This window comes from Prorops nasuta, unplaced genomic scaffold, assembly GCF_024137725.1.
Source record: "Prorops nasuta isolate Cenicafe-Biocafe unplaced genomic scaffold, Cenicafe_Pnas_1.2 PNAS00009, whole genome shotgun sequence".
In the NCBI taxonomy this organism is placed as follows: Eukaryota; Metazoa; Arthropoda; class Insecta; order Hymenoptera; family Bethylidae; genus Prorops; species Prorops nasuta.
The window spans coordinates 8,659,210-8,683,575 of record NW_027116806.1 but is presented as its reverse complement, the minus strand read 5'-3'; the positions used below and the strand labels follow the sequence as shown (position 1 = coordinate 8,683,575).

The 24,366-nt window shown below is 35.9% G+C and overlaps 3 protein-coding genes and 2 long non-coding RNA genes across 9 annotated transcripts; 3 read left to right on the top strand and 2 right to left on the bottom strand.

Moving 5' to 3' along the window:
* The first annotated feature begins 752 nt into the window (after positions 1-752).
* LOC136776237 (uncharacterized) lies at positions 753-5,297 on the top strand. Of its 4 annotated transcripts, none has more exons than XM_066731622.1 (10): positions 753-906; positions 1,004-1,357; positions 1,445-2,742; positions 2,816-3,163; positions 3,241-3,505; positions 3,573-3,991; positions 4,060-4,287; positions 4,355-4,830; positions 4,910-5,021; positions 5,105-5,297. In XM_066731622.1, exons 1-10 carry the CDS (start codon positions 891-893, stop codon positions 5,258-5,260), a joined length of 3,672 nt encoding a protein of 1,223 aa, XP_066587719.1. In that variant the 5' UTR covers positions 753-890; the 3' UTR covers positions 5,261-5,297. The 4 variants fall into 4 exon arrangements, with proteins under 4 accessions (XP_066587719.1, XP_066587720.1, XP_066587718.1 ...); XM_066731623.1 differs by having other exon boundaries at positions 1,004-2,260; positions 2,564-2,742; XM_066731621.1 differs by having other exon boundaries at positions 1,004-2,742.
* Positions 5,298-5,443: 146 nt separating this feature from the next.
* Positions 5,444-6,176, top strand: LOC136776282 (uncharacterized). 2 transcript variants are annotated; one of them, XR_010823045.1, is made up of 3 exons: positions 5,444-5,533; positions 5,617-5,845; positions 5,938-6,176. It is a non-coding gene; the product is annotated as an uncharacterized lncRNA (long non-coding RNA). The 2 variants fall into 2 exon arrangements; XR_010823044.1 differs by having other exon boundaries at positions 5,452-5,845.
* Positions 6,168-6,849, bottom strand: LOC136776281 (uncharacterized). The gene is made up of 2 exons (XR_010823043.1): positions 6,615-6,849; positions 6,168-6,385 (listed from the first exon to the last, which is right to left on the bottom strand). It is a non-coding gene; the product is annotated as an uncharacterized lncRNA (long non-coding RNA).
* Positions 6,850-7,229: 380 nt separating this feature from the next.
* Positions 7,230-11,256, top strand: ari-2 (E3 ubiquitin-protein ligase ari-2). The gene is made up of 8 exons (XM_066731617.1): positions 7,230-7,751; positions 8,099-8,615; positions 8,731-8,962; positions 9,028-9,145; positions 9,215-9,439; positions 9,508-9,720; positions 9,804-9,955; positions 10,494-11,256. Exons 2-8 carry the CDS (start codon positions 8,099-8,101, stop codon positions 10,501-10,503), a joined length of 1,467 nt encoding a protein of 488 aa, XP_066587714.1. The 5' UTR covers positions 7,230-7,751; the 3' UTR covers positions 10,504-11,256.
* A 232-nt stretch (positions 11,257-11,488) lies between these two features.
* On the bottom strand, positions 11,489-24,366 carry LOC136776111 (homeobox protein OTX2-like). Its single transcript, XM_066731480.1, has 7 exons — positions 23,935-24,366; positions 16,052-16,347; positions 15,801-15,952; positions 14,536-14,726; positions 14,325-14,445; positions 14,006-14,215; positions 11,489-13,888 (listed from the first exon to the last, which is right to left on the bottom strand). Exons 1-7 carry the CDS (start codon positions 24,018-24,020, stop codon positions 13,787-13,789), a joined length of 1,158 nt encoding a protein of 385 aa, XP_066587577.1. The 5' UTR covers positions 24,021-24,366; the 3' UTR covers positions 11,489-13,786.

Genomic DNA, 24,366 nt, shown 5'->3' with positions numbered 1-24,366 from the left:
CAAAACATTAGTAGAAAAAGATGCATATCTTTTTAACTATAAGAGATATTCAATTTTTTTATATGACCTTTGCGAAAGCAAATAACAAGAGGATTCGAGAATGTCCTATGCACAAATTGAATATCTTTTATAATTAAAGAGATACTCGTCTTTCCGCATCTATATTCTAGGGCGTTATAACAGCTTCACTCTGTATATATGCCGTATTATTTTACAAGCAAAGCCTGTTTTTTGGGTTAATTATATTCAACGTTTTTTATATATTAATTAAATAATTATTCATTATATTATTTTAGCTTCATATGTATCGGCTTGCTATAATTGTGACAAATGTATTTTCAATTTGAATTTCCATCCATTTTTCAAATTTAAAATTCACACGATCCGCCTGTTCCGTTCCGTTGAATACATAGTATACAGAGCAGCGATACAGGCGATACGGGCGATACTAGCGATGTCGCTGAAAAGTTGGATAAATTCAACTTTATTTCAGTGTCGCAGAAAGTGTATACTTTATCCCACGTGACCATTTGTCGCTAGCGACGAGCGACAAGGCCGACAAGTGAAATCGTACCTTTAATGGCCAAAACACGTCCGAACTCCGAAAGCACTGAGAGCTTATTATACCTAAAACACTATACTTCGTTTCTTCTCTGTGAATCACACTTACTATACATTTTGCGTGGTATATTCAATTCTCGCCAACAAACTATACAGCGTAGTATCTTCCAACATGGCGGACTTGGCAACGCTGGTCGGCAACCACACCACGAGGGCCACGAGGAGTACGAGGACGAAGCACAAGTGTACTACGAGTACGGAATCAGCTGTATCGCACGCATGCATACACATTATACTTAACAAATGTCACAATATTTGTCTCTAATACCATGGCTTTATCAAGAGGTAACTCTTAACTTTTGTGTTTACAATTATTGTATATTAGTAAATGATATAATATTTTAGAAATGTTTGCATAACTCAATGTAATTTTTTGTTTAAGAATTAATGAGACGTCTAATATCAGAAGAAGAGCCTCTAGCGAAAAGATTAAAATTGGCGGAGAATGCATATTTTAGTATTGAGTTGCCAATTATTCGAAAAGAAGATCTTTTACTAGAGTGGCTGTGTAATATGTCTTTGACAGAATCTTCTACTTGGGAAGTACTAAAAAATTGTTTAAAGTCTGAGCACATAAATGTGAAGCCTGAAATAAAAGAGGTATTAGTAAATACCCTCATAAAAGAGTTTCAAAGAAAAGTAGAAGATGTGTACATCTGTATTATTGAGTGCAGTAATTTAGTCCTTTCCAATGGTGCAATGCAACAGTATTTTATTAATAATCCAAAAACATTAGGTATTTTAATCAATACTCTTTTGCATTATGTACTCAATATTTATATTAATACCTTTGGCTCTACAAGTTATTTATCACATGGTGTAGATCTAACTTTGGTAAACAGTAATATGCAGTTATATGCTTCTTATAAAATTATTCCTAATATAATGGAGAATATTATTCAAATGCATAAGCATTCAGGAATAATGAAGAATGAATTAAGAAATAATTTTATAGAATATATGTTATATCCTCTATGTGATATAATTGATCACAAATGTATTGATAATACAAACAGAGTAGGTGCAGTTACCCATAGATGCCTTCAGCAATTAATTTTTAACAAGACTAAAACTCATCAAAATATAAATGATAGTGAGAATGATATAGATACACTGAATTCATTATTTTCTGTACTTATAGAAAAAGCAAAAAAAGTTAGTAATCAAAGCATTACTTCAACAGCTGTTGTTATATTCCGTGCAGCTGCAGGATCATATAAAACTGAAAATATAAAACTTGACTTGATATTGAGACAATTACTTAATTCTGCAAGTAATTTAAAGAAAGATATTCTTAATTCTCTTTTTACATACCTAAATGATGTAAATCTTCCTTTTGACAATAAGATTGATGGTGTTACATTAACTAACTATTTTCAAAGCATTATACATGAAATTTTAGAAACTGAGAATTTAAAAAGTATCGACTATGAAATACTTTCTGGAATTGCAGTTTTAAATCCATTAATAATTGAAACAGAAACACAAAATATATTGCAAAAGATTATATGGCAGAAACGTGCAGAGGAACTCACAAATTTACTTATAATTTTATTAAACGCATATGTACTCCTACGCAGGGAACAAAAATTTATTTCACAAATATTGATGGCTTTGAAAACAAGTGAAAAAGTGGATAGTAAGTTTAAGAAGACATTAATAGAGTTTTTCCCAGTTAAGTTTAAAAGAGAATTTAAGAAAATTGCAGGTAAAATTACACCTGGACAGGGAATTGCTACATTAGAAACATTGATTTTCCATTTAAATGTAGAAAAAAGTAATAGTTTAATGATAAAAGCAACAGTTGAGTTGCTTGTATCGTTTCTTGAAGCAATTCCTGTATTAGAATATTCTGGAACAGTAAATAAACATAAATTTATAAACTCTCTGAAAAAATTAAAAAATATTTTAATATCTCACATTGACTTAAATTTTCATGAAGAAACTGCTAAACACATTTTGAAAGCAATTTTATTATGGTGTGAGCTTACGAGTGTTTTAGAACACTACATTTCACACAAAGATGAAGAAAAATTAACATTTTCAATCACGAATGATCAATGGCAATTCTTATACACCAAGATAAAGGAGAGCAGAGACATGGAATGTGTAGCAGCAATGGTAATAATATTTATAATTATATATTTTTTTGGAGATATTAATAAATTCATTGAATATTTTAATGAAATTTCAGAATAAACTTATATTGCATAATTTTAAAGCAAATGCCAATCATGACTTGAATATAAGACTGCAAGATTTAATTGGTAATTTTGAATATTCTTGGAAAGACATACTAAAATACAGTCCTGAAACCATTTTGCTATTAAAAAAAAAAGAAATATCAAAGTTAACATATTTTTTGGTGAAACAAATAGTTTCTAAAGAATGCAATTTAGATGATTGGCTTAATATTTCAGAAATAGAAATATTACAAGAAAATAAACTTTTTGTATTGAATATTCTTTCACATATTTTGAGTGGAATATCTTTTTTGATACCATCCACAACAACAGGCTTCATAATCAGTGTTGTGAATCTGGTAAGAAATTATAACAATTTGTTTAAAGGTTTAAATTTATTATTTTTTTTTTAATCAGTGATATTATTGTTTCATAGAATAAACTATCAGAAATGGTGGAAAATGGACAAATTTTAAGTACACTTAAAGATATAAAAGATAAAGTAGAACAAGCAATTTGGGATCAAGTAGATGAAAACAAAACTATTCAACTTAAATTATACTTAGAAATATTACTTTCTTTGCCCTTAATATATCTTAATTGTAACATTAGGATGTTGATATTTGCTGTGATATATGCAATTAACAAAGAATGCAAGAATAATCTTGAAATAGTACATTTATGTGACAAAATCTTATTAGGTATGATTTTAATTACAATAAAACTATTATTTGTAATTTAATAATATATGATAAACTAAATTCACAGATCTCTCCGAAAAATCTGGACTGGATTTATTCCAATTTATCGAGCCAAGTTTACTAATAAATGATATGGAAGGTAGCAAAGGAATTTCTAAAGCTATTAATCAATCGCTGAAATTAGTTACGTCGTACAAAGTATTAAATAATTGCATAGCTTGTTGCAAAAAAAGAAAAAAGCTATTACGCGTTTTCTTCCAATGCTTTGAACAAATAAGATCGAAACTTAATGCTAATCAAAAACTTATATTTAGAAAGGCGGAAAAGAAATGTTTTGATTTAATTTGCCAAACCTTAACTACAAATATTATAGAAGCAGATGAATTACAAATTTTGACGCAATTATTAAAAATAGCATTAGCGGATGGAGAAATTAATACAGATTTGACAAAGACTGCACAAGTAGTTCTTCAAAATGTATTTTCTGTAAGTATTTGTATCATATTTCTTAATTGAAATATAATTAAATGGGCATAATTTTATATTATTTGCAGATTGAAAATAATGCGGAAATTGAACACGAAAAATTTATTAATAATGGATTACAATTAGCAATCGTAATATTACGGAATCGTGCAAAATTTTCATTAAATGAATTGACTATAAAATTAATTTGGAATAGAATGTTGACAAATGCACATGAGAACTTGATATTGATCTTATTAGAGTTTACAGAAGTCAAAGAGCTTCAAGAATTATTAAAACAACTAGAGCAACAACTAGTAAAGTATAACTTTGTATAAAATGTATTGTATTTAAAAAACTTCAAATTGGTCCTCTTATTTCTAGGTGAAAGATTTATCAAATCATAATAAGGATTCGTTAAGAAATACATTGATTGTTTGGAATACTGTAATGAAGGCAGATATGTCTTTTCAGCGTAATAAGTTCCGAGTAGGATCGATTGATTGTCTGTATCAAATTATACAGTCCTCGGCAATTTCTAAAAATCATTGGCATTATATTATACAATTGTTTAGAAATATCTTAAATTTCAAGCATCTGCATCTTACTGAGAACATAATTGATATGAGTATTCTTATTACTATCCGATCAATAAATGAATCTCAAATTTTAGCTTGTGAAGATGCTTTAGCTATAAGTGCATCATTGATCAAAGTAAGAACTAGCTTTGTTACTGATAAATTACCAGCTTTTCTACTAATATACAGGCGTGTTATGGATGTAATTGTAAGTGAATCCAGAAAGGCAAATGACCAGAGAAGTCAGGATCAGTGTCGTTGTTTAGCGCTTGACATAGAGAAGTAAGTACCCTTTTATTAATTTTTTTTATAAAACATTTGTGATAACCGTTAATTTTAATGTGATTATAAATGTTAACAGATTCACGAATTCGTTAATAAAACTTAAAAGGGATATGAGTAGACTTAGTCCTTATATTGTAGCTGATTTTTTAAAAATTTTTTCGGAAGGTATTACACCAATTTTTGTGAAAGTAAGTGTTTTCTGTGTTTATTTTCTATTATAATATACAAGAAATAAATTTATAATTGTATTTTTGTTATTTGAATATTTTAGCCTCCTTTGGAAAATTGTCTCGCGCAATTAATAAGTATTTGTGATCAACACGCAATTGCATTTCTTTCTCGTGCGCTTCCAATATCTTTGCAAGAAATTTTTAAGACTCATATGGAAATGTTTAAAAAGTTTTACAAATTTACTGGAAAAATATAAAATATTTTATTAGAAAATAAATCATTTTTATGTAAAAGATGCTTTTTATCTCAAACAAATCCCATTTGCCGCTATAATTTCGTTTTCTAATGAGTTGGATAAAATAGACGCTTTTAGTTTTTCAAATAACGTACAAAATATGATGATCCTAACCTAGCTTTACCTTTTCTCAAATTGATCATAACCTCTTCTATTATAAAACTCATAACCTATCTAATCACTGTAATGCAAGTAGTAGCTTGAATTACGGAGCAAAAAGACTCCTAATCTAAGGTAAACCTCATTTATTGTTGATATGAGAATAAAGAAGCCTAAATATCTGAGAACGGATGAAATAGTTGTTGCAATTCTCTTAGGTTCTGTAGTCTCATATTTTTTCTGGAAACCCATAATCCAACCAACTGAAACTGTTAAGCCACAAACAACAGAAAAAACTACAATTGAAGAGAAATAAAAATAAATTTTGAGTATTGGATTATTTTTGTATGACAAAACTTAATTTAATCTTTAAAAAATGTCATTCATTACTCCACGCAGAATATCATTTGCTATTACAATTCTAGGAGGAAGCTATCTTTTATCACAGTAAGATATAGTTATTACATAATCTATCATTTTATATTGCTTTTTGCAAATAGAGCAAAGATATTAATTTTATTTAAAAATAATTGCTTTAGTTATGTAATTGCTCCTCAAGTTGAAAAATCCAAAAAGGAGGAGATTGAAAGGCATGCAGAGCTATTGTATGAGTTTTACAAGAAACAGTTAGAAAAAGAGGATGAAATAAATAAAGTACTCCAAGAAGATAAATGATTTGTGCTTGAAATAAAATTGTTTATATAAACAAGCAAATGTCTTAAAACACTTATCTGTAATTTAATTGTTAATTATAATAATAAACTAGAAATTTAGTGAACATCTAATTAATTTATTGCCAGTTTATTCATACATCAATATATATGCACTAGTTTTTATATTAATTTTTTTTATAATACAGCTATTAAATTTTATTCCTCTTTGAATTTTCCATTAATAAAAGGAACGTACATTAAAACAGCTTTCCAATCTGTGAAATAGAGACCTGTTACTGAAGCTGTTACACCATATAAAATTAAAGATGTAGACCTGAGAAACACAACACAATTATTAGTTGATATATATATAAATTATATATTGAAATATAAATGAATATTTAAAGATATCATCTTAATGTAAATCGAAGAGGTCATTTTACGATTATATAATTAAAAATATCGCCTTTAAAACTGAATATAATGAAATATAAGAATAGAAATCAATATATTCGTAAAGTCTTATTACATGAAGATAATAATTAAATTTTCAGTATACTAACCAATTATTAGCGACCCTAAGGCCTTTCGTGGCTATTGGTGAAACCATTTCAACTTTTAACCAATCCCTCTTTAAGAATCCAGAATCTTACTCAATACCAAGGTAAAAATCATAGAACTAAACTTCTCAAAAACAATAATTATTTTGTCTTGATCGCTATGGAGTAAGGAACCTAGCTAGAAAAGAGCCACTTTGGACAGTTTGGACGAGGGGGCTGAAAGGTAAGGCGTAAAGGGAAAGGAAGCTATCCGACATAGGCTGCGTTCGTTTATTAACTGCGAGTACTAAAATTCTACAATGTATGTCACGTAAAATATAGGTTTTCAGTACTGGCAGTACATAAACGAACGCAGCCATAATTGTTTTGTTCATGTGACGTCATTTGTGCATAAGCGGGTTTGCTGCACTTTCTGCAACCGCGTTTAATTTTAAATAGTATAGTTAACGTGACATAAACTATGGCCACTTTTAAACACTCCTTTTGAGCGCTATCAGCATCAGCTGAACGCACCCCTTGTCGTCATTTAATAATAATATAGTTTCTCAACTTTTTCGGGGCCTTAGCAGATGGCTCTGTATGTAATGATGCACTTTTCAGGAGTTAAATGTGTGACCTTCCTGGAACTTGGAAGGCAACTAGGAAAAGGAAAAGTCCTGATTGTTATAATGAAATTAATTATATAAGTACATTGATTTATATAATTATTCTGATTACTATATTTTGTACACATAATAGATAAAATATTCATGTAATACATATAAAACACACTCATGCAAACGTGCATATATAAAAGTGAAAAAAACCATACTGGACGCCAGTCACATCTGTTTTTCATCGGTGGCCTGGAAACTAGTAGAAAAATTGTTTTCTGGATTTCAAAAGGAATTATTTTGTTGCGATCAGTTACGATTCTAATTTCTACCATTTCTACGAACGCCTTGTATACAACAAAAGGATTAAACACTAAAACGATGCATTATAATAATGTACTTATGTGTTAAAATGCTATCACAAAAATTATACGCTCTGACGCCTATTAATAATAAGATTTTATTGGAAAACCCTTTGATGTAGATGAATTTTTCCTGATAATCGTGTTATTTGAGGTGGGGTTAAGGTTATAAGCAGAAAGGAAAGGTTGGTGTTACTACAACAATAATTTATTGTTGTGCTCTCACATTACATTATTATGAAATGCCATTTTGAAATAGATACAAATAATTTAATTCATTACATGTCCTAATTTTCAAAATACTCACTACTCTAATTCTCAATATAATTCTCCTTTTCTTTTATTGTAATAAAAAAAACATTTTTTACTTATTATTTAATTAACATGTAATTGGCTATGTTAAAAATCTAGTAATTTAAATGGCTTTCATATCCTATTTTTAAAAATATTTGTTTATGATTATTTTACTTATGTGAAATTAGAAAAGTCATGTTTATAATAGATATCAATTATATCTAAGTTATTTGTTCAGATGTCAGGAGAAGAAGAATATGACAGTGAAATGGACTGTTCTGATTCCGATTGTGGAGATACTGGATATGAGGATTATTATAATGTACAGCCATGGGGTGGTGAGATAGATAACGATCTAGAATCTGATCATACTAGAAAAGACTTGGAGTATGCGATATATGATTGTTTAAGAGTGGAAGAAGTTGAGAGACACCTAAATGAAGATGTTGAGACTTTAAGTGACAGTCTTCATATAACACCTTCTTTAGCCAAACTTTTATTACATGCGCACAATTGGAATCTTCAAGATGTTATATCTAAGTATCGTACAAATGCTTCCAATTTATTAATTACTTCAAGAATTAAACCCCAACATTCAGTAGATCCAGCACTTAGTCAACGAGGTGGATTGTGTTCAGTCTGTGTTATGATTTACTCTGTTATTGAATTTTCTACACTTACTTGCGGACATTCATTTTGTCGTGATTGTTGGTGTATTCATTTTGAAACACAGATAAATTCAGGTATTTCAACAGGTAAGTGATGGGATATGGAGGGTACCATTTATTTCACATAAGGAAAATTACTTGTGGATCGTTATTAGTAAGAATCTTATCAATTATCTGAATTAAATTTAACCTTTTGGTATAGGTATAAGTTGTATGGCACAAGATTGCAATGTCTTGGTACCAGAGGATTTTGTTCTTTCTTTACTGACAAAACGGAAACTTAGGGAAAAATATCAGCAGTTTGTATTTTGCGATTATGTTAAGTCTCATCCACAACTCAGATTCTGCCCTGGTCCTAATTGCCAAATAGTTGTACGCTCTAAAGAACAAAGAGCTAAAAGAGTTATATGCTCTTCATGTAAAACCATATTTTGGTATGTTTTCATAAATTAAGTTTATCTGGAAAATTTAATATATCAAAATTAATAAATGATTACAGTTTTCGTTGTGGTATGGATTATCATGCACCTACAGATTGTAGTACAATAAAAAAGTGGCTGACAAAATGTGCTGATGATTCAGAAACAGCCAATTATATTAGTGCACATACCAAAGATGTGGGTAGCTTTTAAAAGTTGCATAAAATATTCAGTGACATAAAGTAATAATTGGTTTTGTATTTGTAGTGTCCAAAATGTCATATTTGTATAGAGAAAAATGGAGGGTGTAATCATATGCAATGTTATAATTGTAAATATGACTTCTGTTGGATGTGCCTTGGAGATTGGAAAGCACATGGAAGTGATTACTATGAGTGTTCAAGGTATAAAGAGAATCCCAACATTGCGCATGAAAGTGCTCACGTTCAAGCTCGCGAAGCTTTAAAGAAGTATCTTCATTATTATGAAAGGGTGAGCGTTCAGTCACTAATTTCTAGATGATCTTAAAATGACTAAATTAATGATTATTTCAATATTAGTGGGAGAATCATAGTAGATCTCTAAAACTGGAAGAACAAACATTAGAAACTATAAAATCACGCGTGGATAAAAAAGTAATGAATGCCAGTGGAACATGGATTGATTGGCAGCATTTATATGAAGCTGCGTCACTGTTAGCGCGTTGTCGGTATACTTTGCAATACACTTATCCATATGCATATTACATGGAATCTGGATCAAGAAAAGAATTGGTATGGCCTTAATAATATTCTTTAAAACATAAAGATCAACAAAAATTATTAGGAGAAATATAAACTCTGTTGATATATTACAGTTTGAATACCAACAAGCGCAATTAGAAGCTGAGATTGAAAATCTTTCCTGGAAAATAGAACGGGCGGAAACCACGGACCGAGGAGATCTTGAAAACCAAATGGATATAGCTGAAAAACGGCGTATTATTTTACTGAAAGACTTCCTTGAAGTGTAAGCATTTTGCAATTGATAAATTTATGCTTGTTATGTTTTTGATCTGATATTTATTTTCATACAAAATTGCATCATAACATATTTTCTCTGTTTTTGTATCATTCCTCATAATTGTGTTATTACAACACCCTGAACTGGCAAAATTTACGATATAACATTACTCACCTGTTATTAATTTTGCAAAATATAACTTCACTTAAATTTTGAATTTTCTTAAATGTTTTATCTTAAGCATTATTGTATCGCGGCATTAGGAAATCAGGTGATTGAAATTATGTTGATTTTATAGACCCGTTATCGTTAATTGGCAGAAATTTTAATTAAATAAAAGGCAAAAATAATTTTTATTTCTAAAATATTTTTTGAATGAAACATTAACGTAATTTTTATTTATTTTAATACTTGGAGATACATGGGTAAAAGTAATTATAAGTGTTATGATTTTAAGCAGCTAGGGCAGTTGCTTTAATTTTGAATCACATATTGTGTAGATATTTCTCCTCATAAAATTTTTATTACATGTTGAAATGTGCAGAAATCAATGAATAATACAATCAGTAGTCACATCTGGTCATATGAAAAGGATTCAACAATAGGATTCTATCATCAGACATGAGTTCAATGTTCATGTTTTTTCTAATCACAGGATGAAGCTATCGGCTGTTTAAAAAGTTTTACGAACGATATCGAAGTTATAATTGTAGTATATTATAATGTGTGTGGAATGTAGGTAATAATAATATAAAAAAATCAAGTGTATTATCTTCACTGACTGATTGCGAAGTTTTAATACGAGAGACGAATATTTTATTTATAATTTAAGATATAGCTTAAACGAAACAGTACTTTCTTCAATTGATGCGTTTGCACGTGCTTATACTGATGTTAGCCATGTAATGAATCATTGCAGTCTGCTAAATATTAGTCTTAATCACTGAATTTTTATTTTACTTGTACTTTAAGGATATAATTCAATGATTGCTAATGTTAAGGTATACATAATATGAAATAATCGAATTATTGCGATACAAATAAATGGTATTCTCTGTCGTGTACATATTATTGCGCTGTAAAAGTATATAGCATCTTCTGTAATTACTTTAAGATGTATCCAACGATCAAAGTTATAAGCTAATTAAGCTATAATTAACCTTTTTTTTTAAAGATATCTCTAAATTATAGTCTACTAGAATAGCGATGTGAGGACGAAGAACTTAAAAATAGAATTTTTCCCGTTAGGCCGACATAAAAATTAAGTGTAATGAGACATGTTGTTCGAAAGAATAAAAATTGTTTAAAAATCTGAAATGCTTTTATTAAAATCATTCTGTTAACAAAACGTTAACCTGAAAAAGTTAAAATTCTATCTTCTTAGGGCGTATTCCACTTAAGGCCAATAACGCCCACAATATATAATACGTGTAACGTGAACTATTACATTATGAGACATTACGAGCGTTTTGGGCCTTAAGTGGAATACGCCCTTAAAAGTTATTGTTTGTCAACCGTGGGCGATTGATAGTAATATAGAAACTATTTTTCCATATTTTTCATATAATATTTTTGTTTGGGTTCTTTGGGTGTCTAAAAAAAATGTATGTTTTGAAACAAAATGAGAAGTCTATATCAGAAATAGCAGTAAAAGAGATTATAAATTGGAGCACTAGGCTTATCCAACCTTTACTAGAAGCTCCATCGTCGAAAATAATACGATACAATTGCTTCGAATTTACACTGAAATCTTGTCAATGTATAAACAGCACATATCGTTGAAGCCACTGTTTGCAACCTAGAAGATAAGGTTTATATTAAACAGCATTAATAATGACAGGTCTATAATTAATTTAAATTGATATATTATCTCCATCTTTTCTCTTCATACATTTTAAGACAAATGCACATCGTTGTTTTTATCTTTGATATCTTACTATTATTATTGATAGTATTTGTGTAATAACAATCTAAACAATGACATAATTACATCCTAAGCTATATTATATGTATATATATAAATTCTTATTTTACATGTAACTTTTTCACTTTTTGTCGAATGCTTTAATGAAACCATAGAGGCGTCGACTCTGTATGTATATATCTAGTATGCCTTCCCTATTTCTCAAACGTAATAGAGTTAATTTTAAAGGTATGCGTTTAAACGGATCTGAAATCATAGATGAAAGTTTTTTTGATTGAGAAAAAAACAAAGATCTTTAAGAAATTAAAATACTAGCTCTATAGAGACCGTGCACACCAACACAATGACAGTGAGATAAGAATGTATATTGGTGTATATGCATACTATCAGCGCAAAATATCGGTAAATTTTCGCAGTTTTTCAGTGTAATTTATTTATACGTATACAGTTATACATTGACACCTCGCTATCATTGTGTTGATGTGCACGGTCTCTATACCAGGTGTAAATACACTTCGACGTGTGTGCAATGTGTACAATCATATTTCAATACGGAAGCATGGTACATATGTACATAAACTTTCGATGTATAATTTATGTATATATTTTTATTGTTTATATACATACTGTGTATGTGTAGCCTCTTGTGTACGAATACACATATACGAGTACAGATATTATTCATCGAAAATATTAAACGTATTATGGATAGGATGTATATTTTCTTGTTGAATTCGGGGACTAACTAAATTAGCTTCGAACAGCAATATATATACATATACATATATAGTATGTACAAATCGGAATATCTAATAGCGATTCTAGCTGGGGACGTTTATATCTAGGTATTTTTGGTAATTACACCTAGGATTCTAGATCATAATTTCTTACAATCACATTAAAAATGAACGAAAAGATTGTACTTTAATGCAGCCTTAATGCGGATTGCGCACGTATTACAATGGATAGATATAAAGAATTAATGACGGAAATAAATTTTTAAACAAATACACGATCCTCTTAAACTTACCAATTGCAATATGGAAATAAATAAACATTAAGTATTTTCTCATTTTGCACTGTCTCCGTTTACATAAAGATTATTAACATCTACAAGCAGTATTTCTGATACTTTTAATAACAATTATTACTCCACTTAAAATGACTAGTCTTTAACAATAAGAATTCTTTTTGTCGTAAGATTCGCTGCACTGAAACAATCAGACTCAACGTCGTCATCGGATTTTCGCGATGTCAATGTCTGCGAAGGACTCTGATTAAAATTGATACACGCAACAGCATTTGTTATCCATTGTTGTTTAACGAGGAAAGAGAGAGAGAGAGAGAGAGAGAAAGGGAGAGAGAAGGATTTTTTTTCTCGACGACACTGTTGAATCTTAAGTAACACTCGTTCACATGCGGTTGGCGAAAGAAAAAGACGTGGTTGATTCGAGGCTTCTTCGCTCGGGGAAAACAATGTTAAAATTAATCTATGACAAAGATAAGGGATCCCCTTAAGAAGTATACCGATCGAAATTTTCTATCCAATGGTCATGCATTGTATTTTACCTAAAATAATAATAACGACGCAATCTATTTTCAAGAGACTGAAAATTCGAGAGCTTGGTCGCGCGTGCACGACAAAAACCCGATGGAATAAATAAATCGACGAGTTGTTTCAGCACTGTCAACGAGGCTACTACGGCCATATATACCAACGATATGTTTTTATCATGAACAAAAAGTCTGGTCGCTCGTACATCTGATATATGCGTCTTTGGCCGAATTTGGCACTACGTTACTATGTCACGTTCTTCGAGAACCTGCGAGGACAGGGAAGAATTACACTCTGCTATTGTCGATGATATGTAGTACTTATGCCTGATTTTCATGATCACGTATCAAGTATATATTCACTTTCTATCCCCCCATCCGGCACTGTTATAAAACCAGGACGAGGCACTTTCATCTCTTGTTTTGCTCCACGAATTATCCAATCCTCCTCCTCCGCCATCCTAGTGTTAAGAGAGAGGAGAAGATCCAGATTTATCATTATGCAATTATGAAGAGGATGATGGGCTCTATATATATATATATACATATAACACGCTAAAGTAGATAACGATACCAACCACAACGTTCAATTGATGGGAGGCTGGTGAGAGGTAGTCCATATTGGACGTGTAGTAGGAGGAATAATTTTGGTAGCATTGTTGTTGAGAGGCTGTCGTCGTCCATCCCAATCGTTGATGATCCCCCAGGAATCCTCCGCCACTCTCCGTCACAGCCGGGCTCCAAATGCTGCTGCTGCTACCACCGCTGCTGTACACCGTTCCACCGAGCTAATATTGAAAAAAAAAAAACATGCATCGTTTATAAAACTCGATCAAATCTACGCGTTACCAATAAAAAGATTTTTTGTTCATTCTCCTTTAAATCGATAAGGCTTACACTGGGTGGAGTCGTGCTGGCAGCTAATAGCAAACTGGTGGCGCTACCAGCTGGCTTGTATTGCGGCGAATCTCGCAGAAGAGCCGGAGAACTGGCCGCAGAACCTCCAGTACCACCGCTTCTGAAATTCCAACGAGGAAGAAAATAAGAGATCTGCGATGCTAAATTCTCTTCTCCAGAGAAAAAGTAATATATCTACTAAGGAACTCACAGGGGAGTGGTCGCGGGTACGGCTGCAGCTGGAGTTGGAGTTGGCGTGCTGGCGATCGAAGGACTCTTTCCTTGGGAAGGATTGCTCGACGCATTGCCAGACGGCTTCTTCGACCTTGGTGCTTTGTCCTGTTGCTGCTGTTGCTGTTTCTGCTGCTGTCGACACTTGGCCCTTCGATTCTTGAACCAAACCTGCGTGGAGAATATCGTTCGATCGTTAATCAATTTCAAATTAACTAGGAAACACGTGCTGCAGGAGTCTCTCGTTTTTCGACTCGTAGTTTGAGCGCGGTGCGGTGGATGAAGAGGATGAGGGGGGGGGGGGGTGTAACGGTGGAAAGCAGGGAGAAGAGAGCTTGGAGAAGCCCCGCGGCCGATCAATGTTATAGAGGTGGTGGAGAGGTGAGCGTTGGCTTCTACGGATTTTCTGGGGAACGACCACGAACTGTACGAGAGCTACCACGACGTTCTTTCACGTTCAAATTCTTCCTCTATTTTTCTTTTTTGTTTTTTCATTGTTATTTCATAAACATTCAAGAATAGATCGATAACCGCTCGATTCGATATGTATAGTTCAATGGGGGAAACGTCCAGGTGCGTCCAGCGGATGCCCTTCCGGTCCAAATCAGCGAGGAACGTGCGTAGTCACGTATAAACTAAACACGAACACCCGACTCGATCTATCAATTCTGTATATACATATATAGTAACAAAGCGTAAACGAGCACTCGAATGTAATCTATTAAGGAACTCGATTGAATTATCAAGTGGGTCATCTCACCTCGGAAGGGAAATAATAAGAAATCGATTGTTCGATTCGAGCTAATTCGTTTAACGCGTTTTAAGGGCCTGGTAATTACAGAGAAATAAAGCATAGGAGAGAATCACGACGAGGGTACAGCTATAGAGCAGGGTAACTGTTAACTCGATAAGAGGGTCGAATAAGTTTCAGTGGTAAATCGATGCTCCCGTGTAAGCTATATAGGTCTGGATGCCAGCACTCGCTGGACGGAGGACAACCCTTTGCAAAATTCCCCTCGATTCGGTTCTCGAGTGTCCAGCCTGAGGTCCACCAGTGAGACTCGAGACGATTTATTATTATTATTATAACACCGCGAAGGCACTATCTTCCGTTTTACAGCAAGATTCTACGCCCTAACCTCTAAAATCTGTTCGAATGCTTTTATCTATTATATATTTGGAGACGTCATAATTCGATGATAGTTTTATGCCAGAATATTTCAGGAAAAATCTATATATACTTACTTGGACTCGAGATTCCGGCAGATTGATTTTAACCGCTACGTCCTCGCGCATAAAAATGTCCGGGTACCTCGTTTTGGCGAACAGTCCCTCGAGCACGTCCAATTGGGCACGAGTGAAGGTCGTTCTTTCCCTTCGCTGCTTCCTGGGGTTACCTTTGGGACGTTTGCGAAAAAAATTGGACGATGAGTCGCGTGTGTACGGCGGAGGAAAGACGCGAGTGATGTGGAAAGATGATATTGATTGACACTCACAGTAGTAAGACTCACCGGCTGGAGAGCAGCCAGGGTAGCTGATGCTGGAGTGGATGGCCTCGATCGGTGGGATCCCGAGGGCGCTGACGTAAGGGTTGCTCTTGAGGACCCCGTAGGGCCCGGCTGCCGAGGCGCCGAACGCTCCTGGCCCGAAAATCTCGCTGGCCGAATTGGTCGACGCCGCGAGGGCACCGAGATCGGCACCCCCTGCACCTCCGCTGCACCCCGACGTCCCGCCGAGGCTGTTCGGCCACATTATCACCTCCACAATCGCTCCCTCGATTCTCACTCTCTGTCTGAAAGCAAAATTTAAAAAAATACAAACCTCTCGCATTATTATTATTATTCTCGTACAAAGGCGAGGAATTAAATCGGGAAAGACTTGTAATATATATATATATATATATATATATATATATATATATATATATATATATATAGATATATATATACTACAGGGTCCAGCAGTTAAACTAGATAAGAGGACGTTGGACATGCGCCAGTCCACCCTCGCATTCGTCTTTATTATTTCATTGGGCCCGCGTGAGAGATGCAGGAGGTTTTTTGTCGCCGTCGGCGGAAAATGAATGTGGAAAGACCGGTTGGTAGGCTTTTGGGTCCTGAAGTGCGCGAAACCAGAAAGAAGAGGGCCTTATTCTTCATTGGTCCATTTCGCCGAGCAGCTCTCATAATCGTGATAAGTGTTTTACGAGAATTTCAGCAAAGCCTCGGTAGAAATCCTCGCTGATGTATTTATTGCCATGAATAATAATACCTCCACCCCCTTTAACCCTCCTGCATTTCAATATCCGTCGTTAATAAATAATCTACGGCTGTTCGAGTCTTGCGGACGAAGAAGAAGGAACGTCGGTGTGTGTATATGTGCATATATACTCCTGGTATGCGGAAAATAGCGAATGAGCGAAATAGCTGGAGCAGAGCTCGACAGCATGTGAGCTGCTTAATCGGTGGAAGGTGCTGCGCTATTACGTCACGGCCAACGACGACGAAGAGCAATATGGCGGGAGCGCGATGAGGAGAGACCCGAGGGCAAATGGAAGATTCCGCGGGACAAAAAGAGCTTGCGCGAAAATAAGAGAGATCCGTGTTAAATAACTAAAGGGGATGATGATGATGGAGTGAAAATGGCTGCAAAAGAATTGGAGGAACCCAGTGAAAAAATGCTGAAGAACGAGTGTCCTCCGAAGATGTAGCTCGCGGCTGTTGAAATCTCTGAAGATAGGAGGAGGATGGAGATTTTCGGGAGTGTTTATCGAGAAGCTACATCTTGCAGCGTCGAGTGACTGCACATTCTGGAGACGTGGATTCTTCGGAGAGGACCTAGACGTTACAACACACACACATATATATATATGTATATAACCGAAGCTACGCTACGACACGAAACCTTAAGCCCCATTTTATCCTATCCGGTTACAAAGTCAGGACACGGACTGTTTCATATTTGTTTGCCTCGGCATCTGCGAATAAAGCTCGCGCTATATAGCATCGTCGAGGAGAATCTGGGAGGAGAGGAAAAAAAGGAGAGGAGAGAAATGGTCGCGTTGTTTTTGTCGGAGAATGGACAGAGTTTTTTTTTCTTTTTTTTTAGAGAAGATTGACGAAGAGAGAAAAAAATGTTGAAGAGAGCGTTTGATCATGAAAATGGTTGTAGGACGAAGGCGCGGTGGAAGTGGAGGAGGAAAAGATCGAGGGCGACTGCGGAGGAGGCACCTTCGGGGCTACGCTGCTGCTGGCAATATCTCTTGGCCAGGTCACTCGCACATGTTTCGGATTAGAGCGTTAATCGTCGGATAATGAGAGTCTGTGCATCGAAATGAAAAACAAGCGGATTACGAGACTCCAGAAGGTACACGAGTGGATAGAGCGACGGAAAAGAGATTACGCGAGGATAGGGCGAGGATCGATGCTGTTTTAATTAGGGTTATTTAATACCGGCGTAACCTTCGCCAATCTCTCGGCCAGTTGTCAGCCAGTTCTATGTATATGCTTTGCTTGGTCAGTGCTGTAGTTGAGGGAGGGGAGGGGGATGCTTTTCTACGACTTCGCGTCGTTATGCGCACCGAGGGTGGCTTGTCATATATATAGTATAGTGCAGTATAAGACAGGTGGATAATATTGAGAGAAAGCTTTGGCAAAAATCTATGTCGCCTACGTATATAGACATGCGCATATTTCAAATGAGAAGGTAAAAAATGGGAGGAAATTTTCTATTTTAAAATATGGTGACAAGATGCGATGGAAGAGGGTGGAAGGGGCGGCTGGAGTATAGGACGAGGGGGAGTTAACGGCATCTTGAAAGTCTCTTGATGCGGAAGCGTTTTTAATAAAGTATTGTTCCAGCTTCCCTCTAGGCGAAATGAATGAAACTGCGAAAAGCGCATCGACGGACACTCGAGGCGAACCGTTCGGGCTTAAAACCCTTTGTGGAAACATGTGGCACGGAGCCAATTGCAAATATCATTTTGCAATAAATGCATTCGTTCCGACTGCCTATTGTGAGCTTCCTCCTCTGTCTTTTTCCTTTTCTATACATATATATATATATCCTCTTGAAGCAAATATAATGAAATAAAATATATTGCAGATATATATACATATTTAGAAGCTAGAGTTTTTCCCCAATGTTAAAAGCACCGTATACACAGAACGAAATAGTAGCCAATTATTGAATAAATATAGCATTGTAACAAGGTCCTTAAATATTATTTTTCAATCGATGTTTTCCGTCATAATCGGAATAATGTACTACTGTTCATTGCTTAATGTCAAGGTGATTGTAATAACATCCACATTAATAAAATGCGGTGATCAAAAGGACATGCACTAAGAAAGATTGTTCATGGATTTTGATCCCATTAACAGTTATTCGTGATATCAATAAACTAAATTTATGCATATTATAAATAATTCAAGATATTCTTAATATTAATAAAATTAGTTTATTGATATGAAGAATAATCGTTAATGGGGTCAAAATCCATGAATAATTTTTCTGGGTGTAATATCAAACATCGAAGTGTTTAGTTTTCGTATTCCGATCATTGGTACAATCTAAAATTCCTACTATATATGACTTTTGACATTGCATTAATGTTAATGTTACATTACAATGATTGTAACTTTGGTATTATATTAAGGATGATGGTAATAAATCAATCTTAAGTATTCGTTATTCTTATAATAACTCTTGAATATTGTATTAATTGAAAATACATTGTATTAATGATTTCTAAGCCCATGTTCACCATGTATTATTAACAGGTTGACTATTTCTTTCTGTGCAGATATTTTCAGGTACTCTGATGTTTGCCGACTAATGAGACACTGTTGTACATACAAATCCATAAGGTGTATAATAGACAATGCGAGGTGCGGGATGAAGCATCGAAGGATCGGTCATTTAAACTCATAGAATAAGACCCTCGGCGCCACTACTTCTGGCAATTGCAGTAGACACCTATTGAATTGAGGAAAAACCCAAATCTCACCTCGGTGCCTCGGTCCCCAGTCTTCATTGCCGCACGAACGTGCTCGCTATACCTGTTAAAACCCCTCGACTACCCACCTCTGGAAACAGTTATTCAAATCCCTCGCATTCAACTGCATTAAATTCCTCTCTCTGTGCTTCTCTTCCAAGAAAAATCCTAATAACGAGAATCAAAGGGTTATGCTTGAATTTGCTGCAGTTATACTTCTGGGACGGTTCCTTTATACTGTATACATTTGTATACGTGTATATACATATGTATATATATATATATGTAGTTGTACGTTTAAGAAAAGGTAACGAGAAGCGGGAAGGAAGGCTTTGAAGTGGCGTGAAATGAAATTTGAGGTTGCTGGCAAAGTTTACACTGTGGCTGCAATATATATTGCGTATAACGAGAGGTTTTTGTGTGGGCTATATTAAAATTTGGCTTTGCGGAGGCAAGAGTAGGAGCAGCAGCATGCAGTAGGCACAGGCAGGACAGGGGTGAGAATTGAGAAGAAAAGGCGCAAAATTGCCGCTGTGCTTGAGTGGAGGCTCCTTGTCCGAGCACTCATGCGTATACACTTCTGCCTTTCTGCTTTTCTAACGTGACGGTACTGCTCTGTGTATTGCTGCTTTACACTAGTTACAAAGCACTCGTTTCGTTATTACGGTCCACCCCGAGCCACCGAGCGTAAACAAGTGCGATTGAAAAGAGGAGACGCGTCAACGCTACAAATAGGTGTGCTATATGGAGTCTATATATATATATATATATACGTGTACCGATAACTATTTCGCCTTTCCTCCGTACTTTTGCAAGTTCTCCAACGATCCTCCGCGATCGATACGGTAGAAACGTGTCTGCCACGTTCTAGGAACGTTCTTGACACATATTTTCGTGTATATAGCAATTTCGGAAGCGTACCGCTTTCCTCGTGCGAGTAACTTGTTCCATCAGGCTTCTCTGGGATGGCATTGAGCCTTATGTGTGTATGTGTGTGAGCGCGTATGGACGCGTCTTGCCAAAGCTCGACCTGGTACAAAAGGTAAAGAGAGAGAGAGAGAGAGAGAGAGAGAGAGAGAGAGGAAGGGACAGGTGCACTTGACGGGCCTCTTTATCTTTGTGCAGTTAGGCCTGTGCGTGGGACAATGGACTTGTTACAGACCACCAAGTGCGGACAAAATATCAGAGTCACCACTCGATTGGTCCCACAGGGTCCTCCAATTGTCTATGACCCTTTGGAAAACCGCGTGCTTAACGCTCGAGAGCCCGAGGAGTCCGATCGGTGCTTGCGAGAGAGGGACGATATTCTGCGAGGGGTGGCTTACAAGGCGCAGAGAGTTGCAAGAGCGATAATGATAAAAGAAGAATCCTCTGGCGAGTGCTCGATGAAAGACCGAGAGAAGAAGGGGATGAAAATGGGAGAGAGAGAGAGGGAACCCTTCGATATCGTAAACACTTTGTCTTACCAATAATCGTTCTGATGAACCGTTGATGGACGTATATATATATATATATATATGTTTGTATATTACACGTATATATAAACGCGTCACCCACTAATGACTATTAAATCCCCGTTATTAAGCACTACGCCCGGGGCTCCCTTTGCCCTCTCTTGTTACCCCCTTCCTCATCCACGAGATTTTCATTTAGCATTGTCCAAGCACGATAAGCCCTGCACGATCGCAAACAATACTTTTTTGCGCTCAATTTATTATTCCTAATTCACGCCTCGATTTATCGCTGGTAGAAACTTGAAAATTCTATATATATCTATTAAAACTTGTGTTTTTTTTTCTTATTAAAGTTATTTCAAGAGGACGCGTTGCTGGGAATTATCGAGGGAACTCGGTGTGTGGAAATAAAATGAGAAAGATGAAATTGTATAATTGTGCAGCAGTAAGGAGAGAGTATATTGGGTGTCGGTGGAGTAAATACCCTGCTTCGACGGAACTATCGCGAAAAGTTAAATTCTGACCGCATTGTTTCCAGGAGTGTTTGCACACAAGCGCATTGTTCCTGGAGAGCACTCGGGAGAAAGCGGAGTTTGCGAGTTACGTGTGTGTCTCTCCGTGCATGTGTACTACATGTGCATCGGGGAAGGAAGCAAGTACGTTGCACAATCCGTGTTTCGGGGAGCGTGGTCCTTCTCCGTCTATACTCTCTATATACATATGTGTGTGTGTGTGTGTGTATTGAGTATATGTACAGTACACGAGCTCTCCACAGAGGAAAGCCAAAAGGCACTTGTCCAAATAACTTTTCGATTGGCAACTTACATCCAGCGAGCTGAACAAAACTCTGGCAACCCCTGATTTTCCTACTTTTTCGCTTTGCCCAACGAAAATCTTTATAGAATTTTCGTAGATTTTTGGCGGGCCTGTTTAAAGGGTGATTCGCGTCACAATGGGAAGAGCATATATATCTATATATTTGGAGGGTTCGGTAAGAGAGAAGGGGGAGGGAGAATTTTCGTCCAAGCGGAAATTGTGTGGTGTAGGGAAGGAGGGGGGAGGATGGTGTGGCTATAGAGGTATTAGAGGGAGTATCGGGATAGGAATCAGCTGGTGCAGGCGAGAGGGGTGGTCCCGGATCGTTGGCGTGTTGCTATAGTCGCGCAGGAGGAAACGATTCCTCGAAGTCGCATTCAATGCAATTTAGTCCCGAAGGAGCGGCCTTGTTGCGCGTTCATTGAGCGTAAAACTTAATTCCCGTGGAAACTCCTTGAGGCATGCCTCCCATCCTGCTTTCTTAGTTTTCATTCGGAGGCAGAGAAAAAAAAGTGGGCAAGGAGAGAGAAATGGGGAAAGAAGTAGAGGAGGAAGACGAAGAAGAGGAGGAAAAAGTGATTGTACTTGGAGCCGTCCTTGTATACGGGGGATGAGCCGTCTCTTTTTTCTCCCTTTTCTCTATCATTCCATCCCCATTGACGTTTCTTCTCTCTTTTTCTCGTTCGATGCACAAAGATGCCCACAGCCGCAGCGATGCAACTACGCGATAGCCTAGAGCCAATTTCGAGCACTTTTTGTTCGCGTCAACCTATGACTGCGTGCTTCCCTCTCTCTCTCTCTCTCTCTCTCTATATATATATATATAAAACCCCCTCACCCCTCAAAAATACAAAACCATTTTCTTCGACAGAACGTTCATCCCCCCCCCCCCCCACCACTTCCCCCACACGTGGAATCCTATTATCCACCTTAGTTTTCATCATTCCCTTAATTGTTGCAAAGAATCTGTCGATCAATTTTGATGTTTTACAGCGTGACGTAAGTCTATACAGTTTAACATTCCAGGAATGGGGGGTAGAAATTCGACAAGATTTCGATAGGCTAGTGACGGATCAGTGAGAGATATTTTATATTTTCTAGAGCCTCTCTCTCTCTCTCTCTCTCTCTCTCTCTCTGTCATTCTCATTCTCGATGAGATCGCTGTTCGATAGTCTCGAGTATTTCTGACCTGCTCGAAAATCCATGAGAGATCGAATCGCGGCAAGATTGTAGCAGCGGAAATGCTAAGGTGTTCGGAGTGAATGTAAAACCTCGGAAATGTCACCTTGGGATATGCTTGAGAATCCCCAAGAGCCGACTTTAGGGTGTCCACTTTCAGCTGATAGACAAAGCTTCAGACTCTCATCCATATTCAGGCTAATGGAAAGAGAAGTACAAACAAGAAAAAGTGTACATTACTGGGGATTACGGGACGCATTTTCATTTCTTCGATGCGATTATAGTTTTTGGCACGAGCCCTCCAATCCACGTGATTAGACCCGTGCAACAACAACAACAAAAAACACGATAAAACGAGAACCAACTCGACGTCAATCGATACACTTTAATCTCACTAATCAATTAGCACGTTGTTTCCGGTAGGATTTATCTATATAGCAACACAAACACATACACTGCAGTGTTAAGAATAGAATTCGCAAATGACATTTTAAAATAATTGAAGGTTTACGAACGAAAATACATGTTCACCAGCTAAGGCCAAATGCAGCATCGGAATTTCACAAGTACATCGTCAACGCAAAGATGAAGATATACGAGCGCAGAAAATTGTAAAAGTGACTTCCATTTTTAACACGACGGTAGAAATACGAAGCAATATATTTACCAAACATAAACTCATTAACAACTAATTACGATTGGTCATTAAGTTACGTGCAAAGTATCGAGAAAAATATAGCGATGAAAATATCGTATTTGTTAATCGTCGAAGGAGCGAAATGAAAATTTGGACGATCGAGTTTTGACAGAGTCTGGGAGGCAGGAGTCCTCGTGGACGACGCGGAGAACGATGCAGTAATCGTTGCGTGGACGATGGTCCTCCTGATGGAAGGCGGGGACCTCAGGCTGGAGGGAGGCAAGCCAAGAAGATTACCGTAAGCAGATTATTTCCGTAGAAATCCTGCCGGCCAATTCCCTATCGCTGGAGTTGCTAACGGACGTCGTCGCCGTCGCCGTCATCACCGTGATCGTCCTCGAAAACCCACAAACTCGTCAACGGTCCAAGTACTTCCGGTTCGTGAGCAGAATAATATTCCGCGACGAGCTTTCGATTCTTCGGTGTTTCCGGTCGCAAAAAATTCTGCGAGAATTTTCCTCAAATTCTTCGTCATCATCAAAGAAACTGTATAATATACCGTAATTTCGTGAACGACTCTGACGTTATCGATCGTGTATATACAGAGTGCGAGGAAACAAAACTGAAAATTTCCAAGTGAAAAGTTTCTTATCAAATCTCCGTTACACATTGTATAATATCTCTTAAAAAATAAAGAAACTGAACGACATTATTATCCAGGAAAGAACA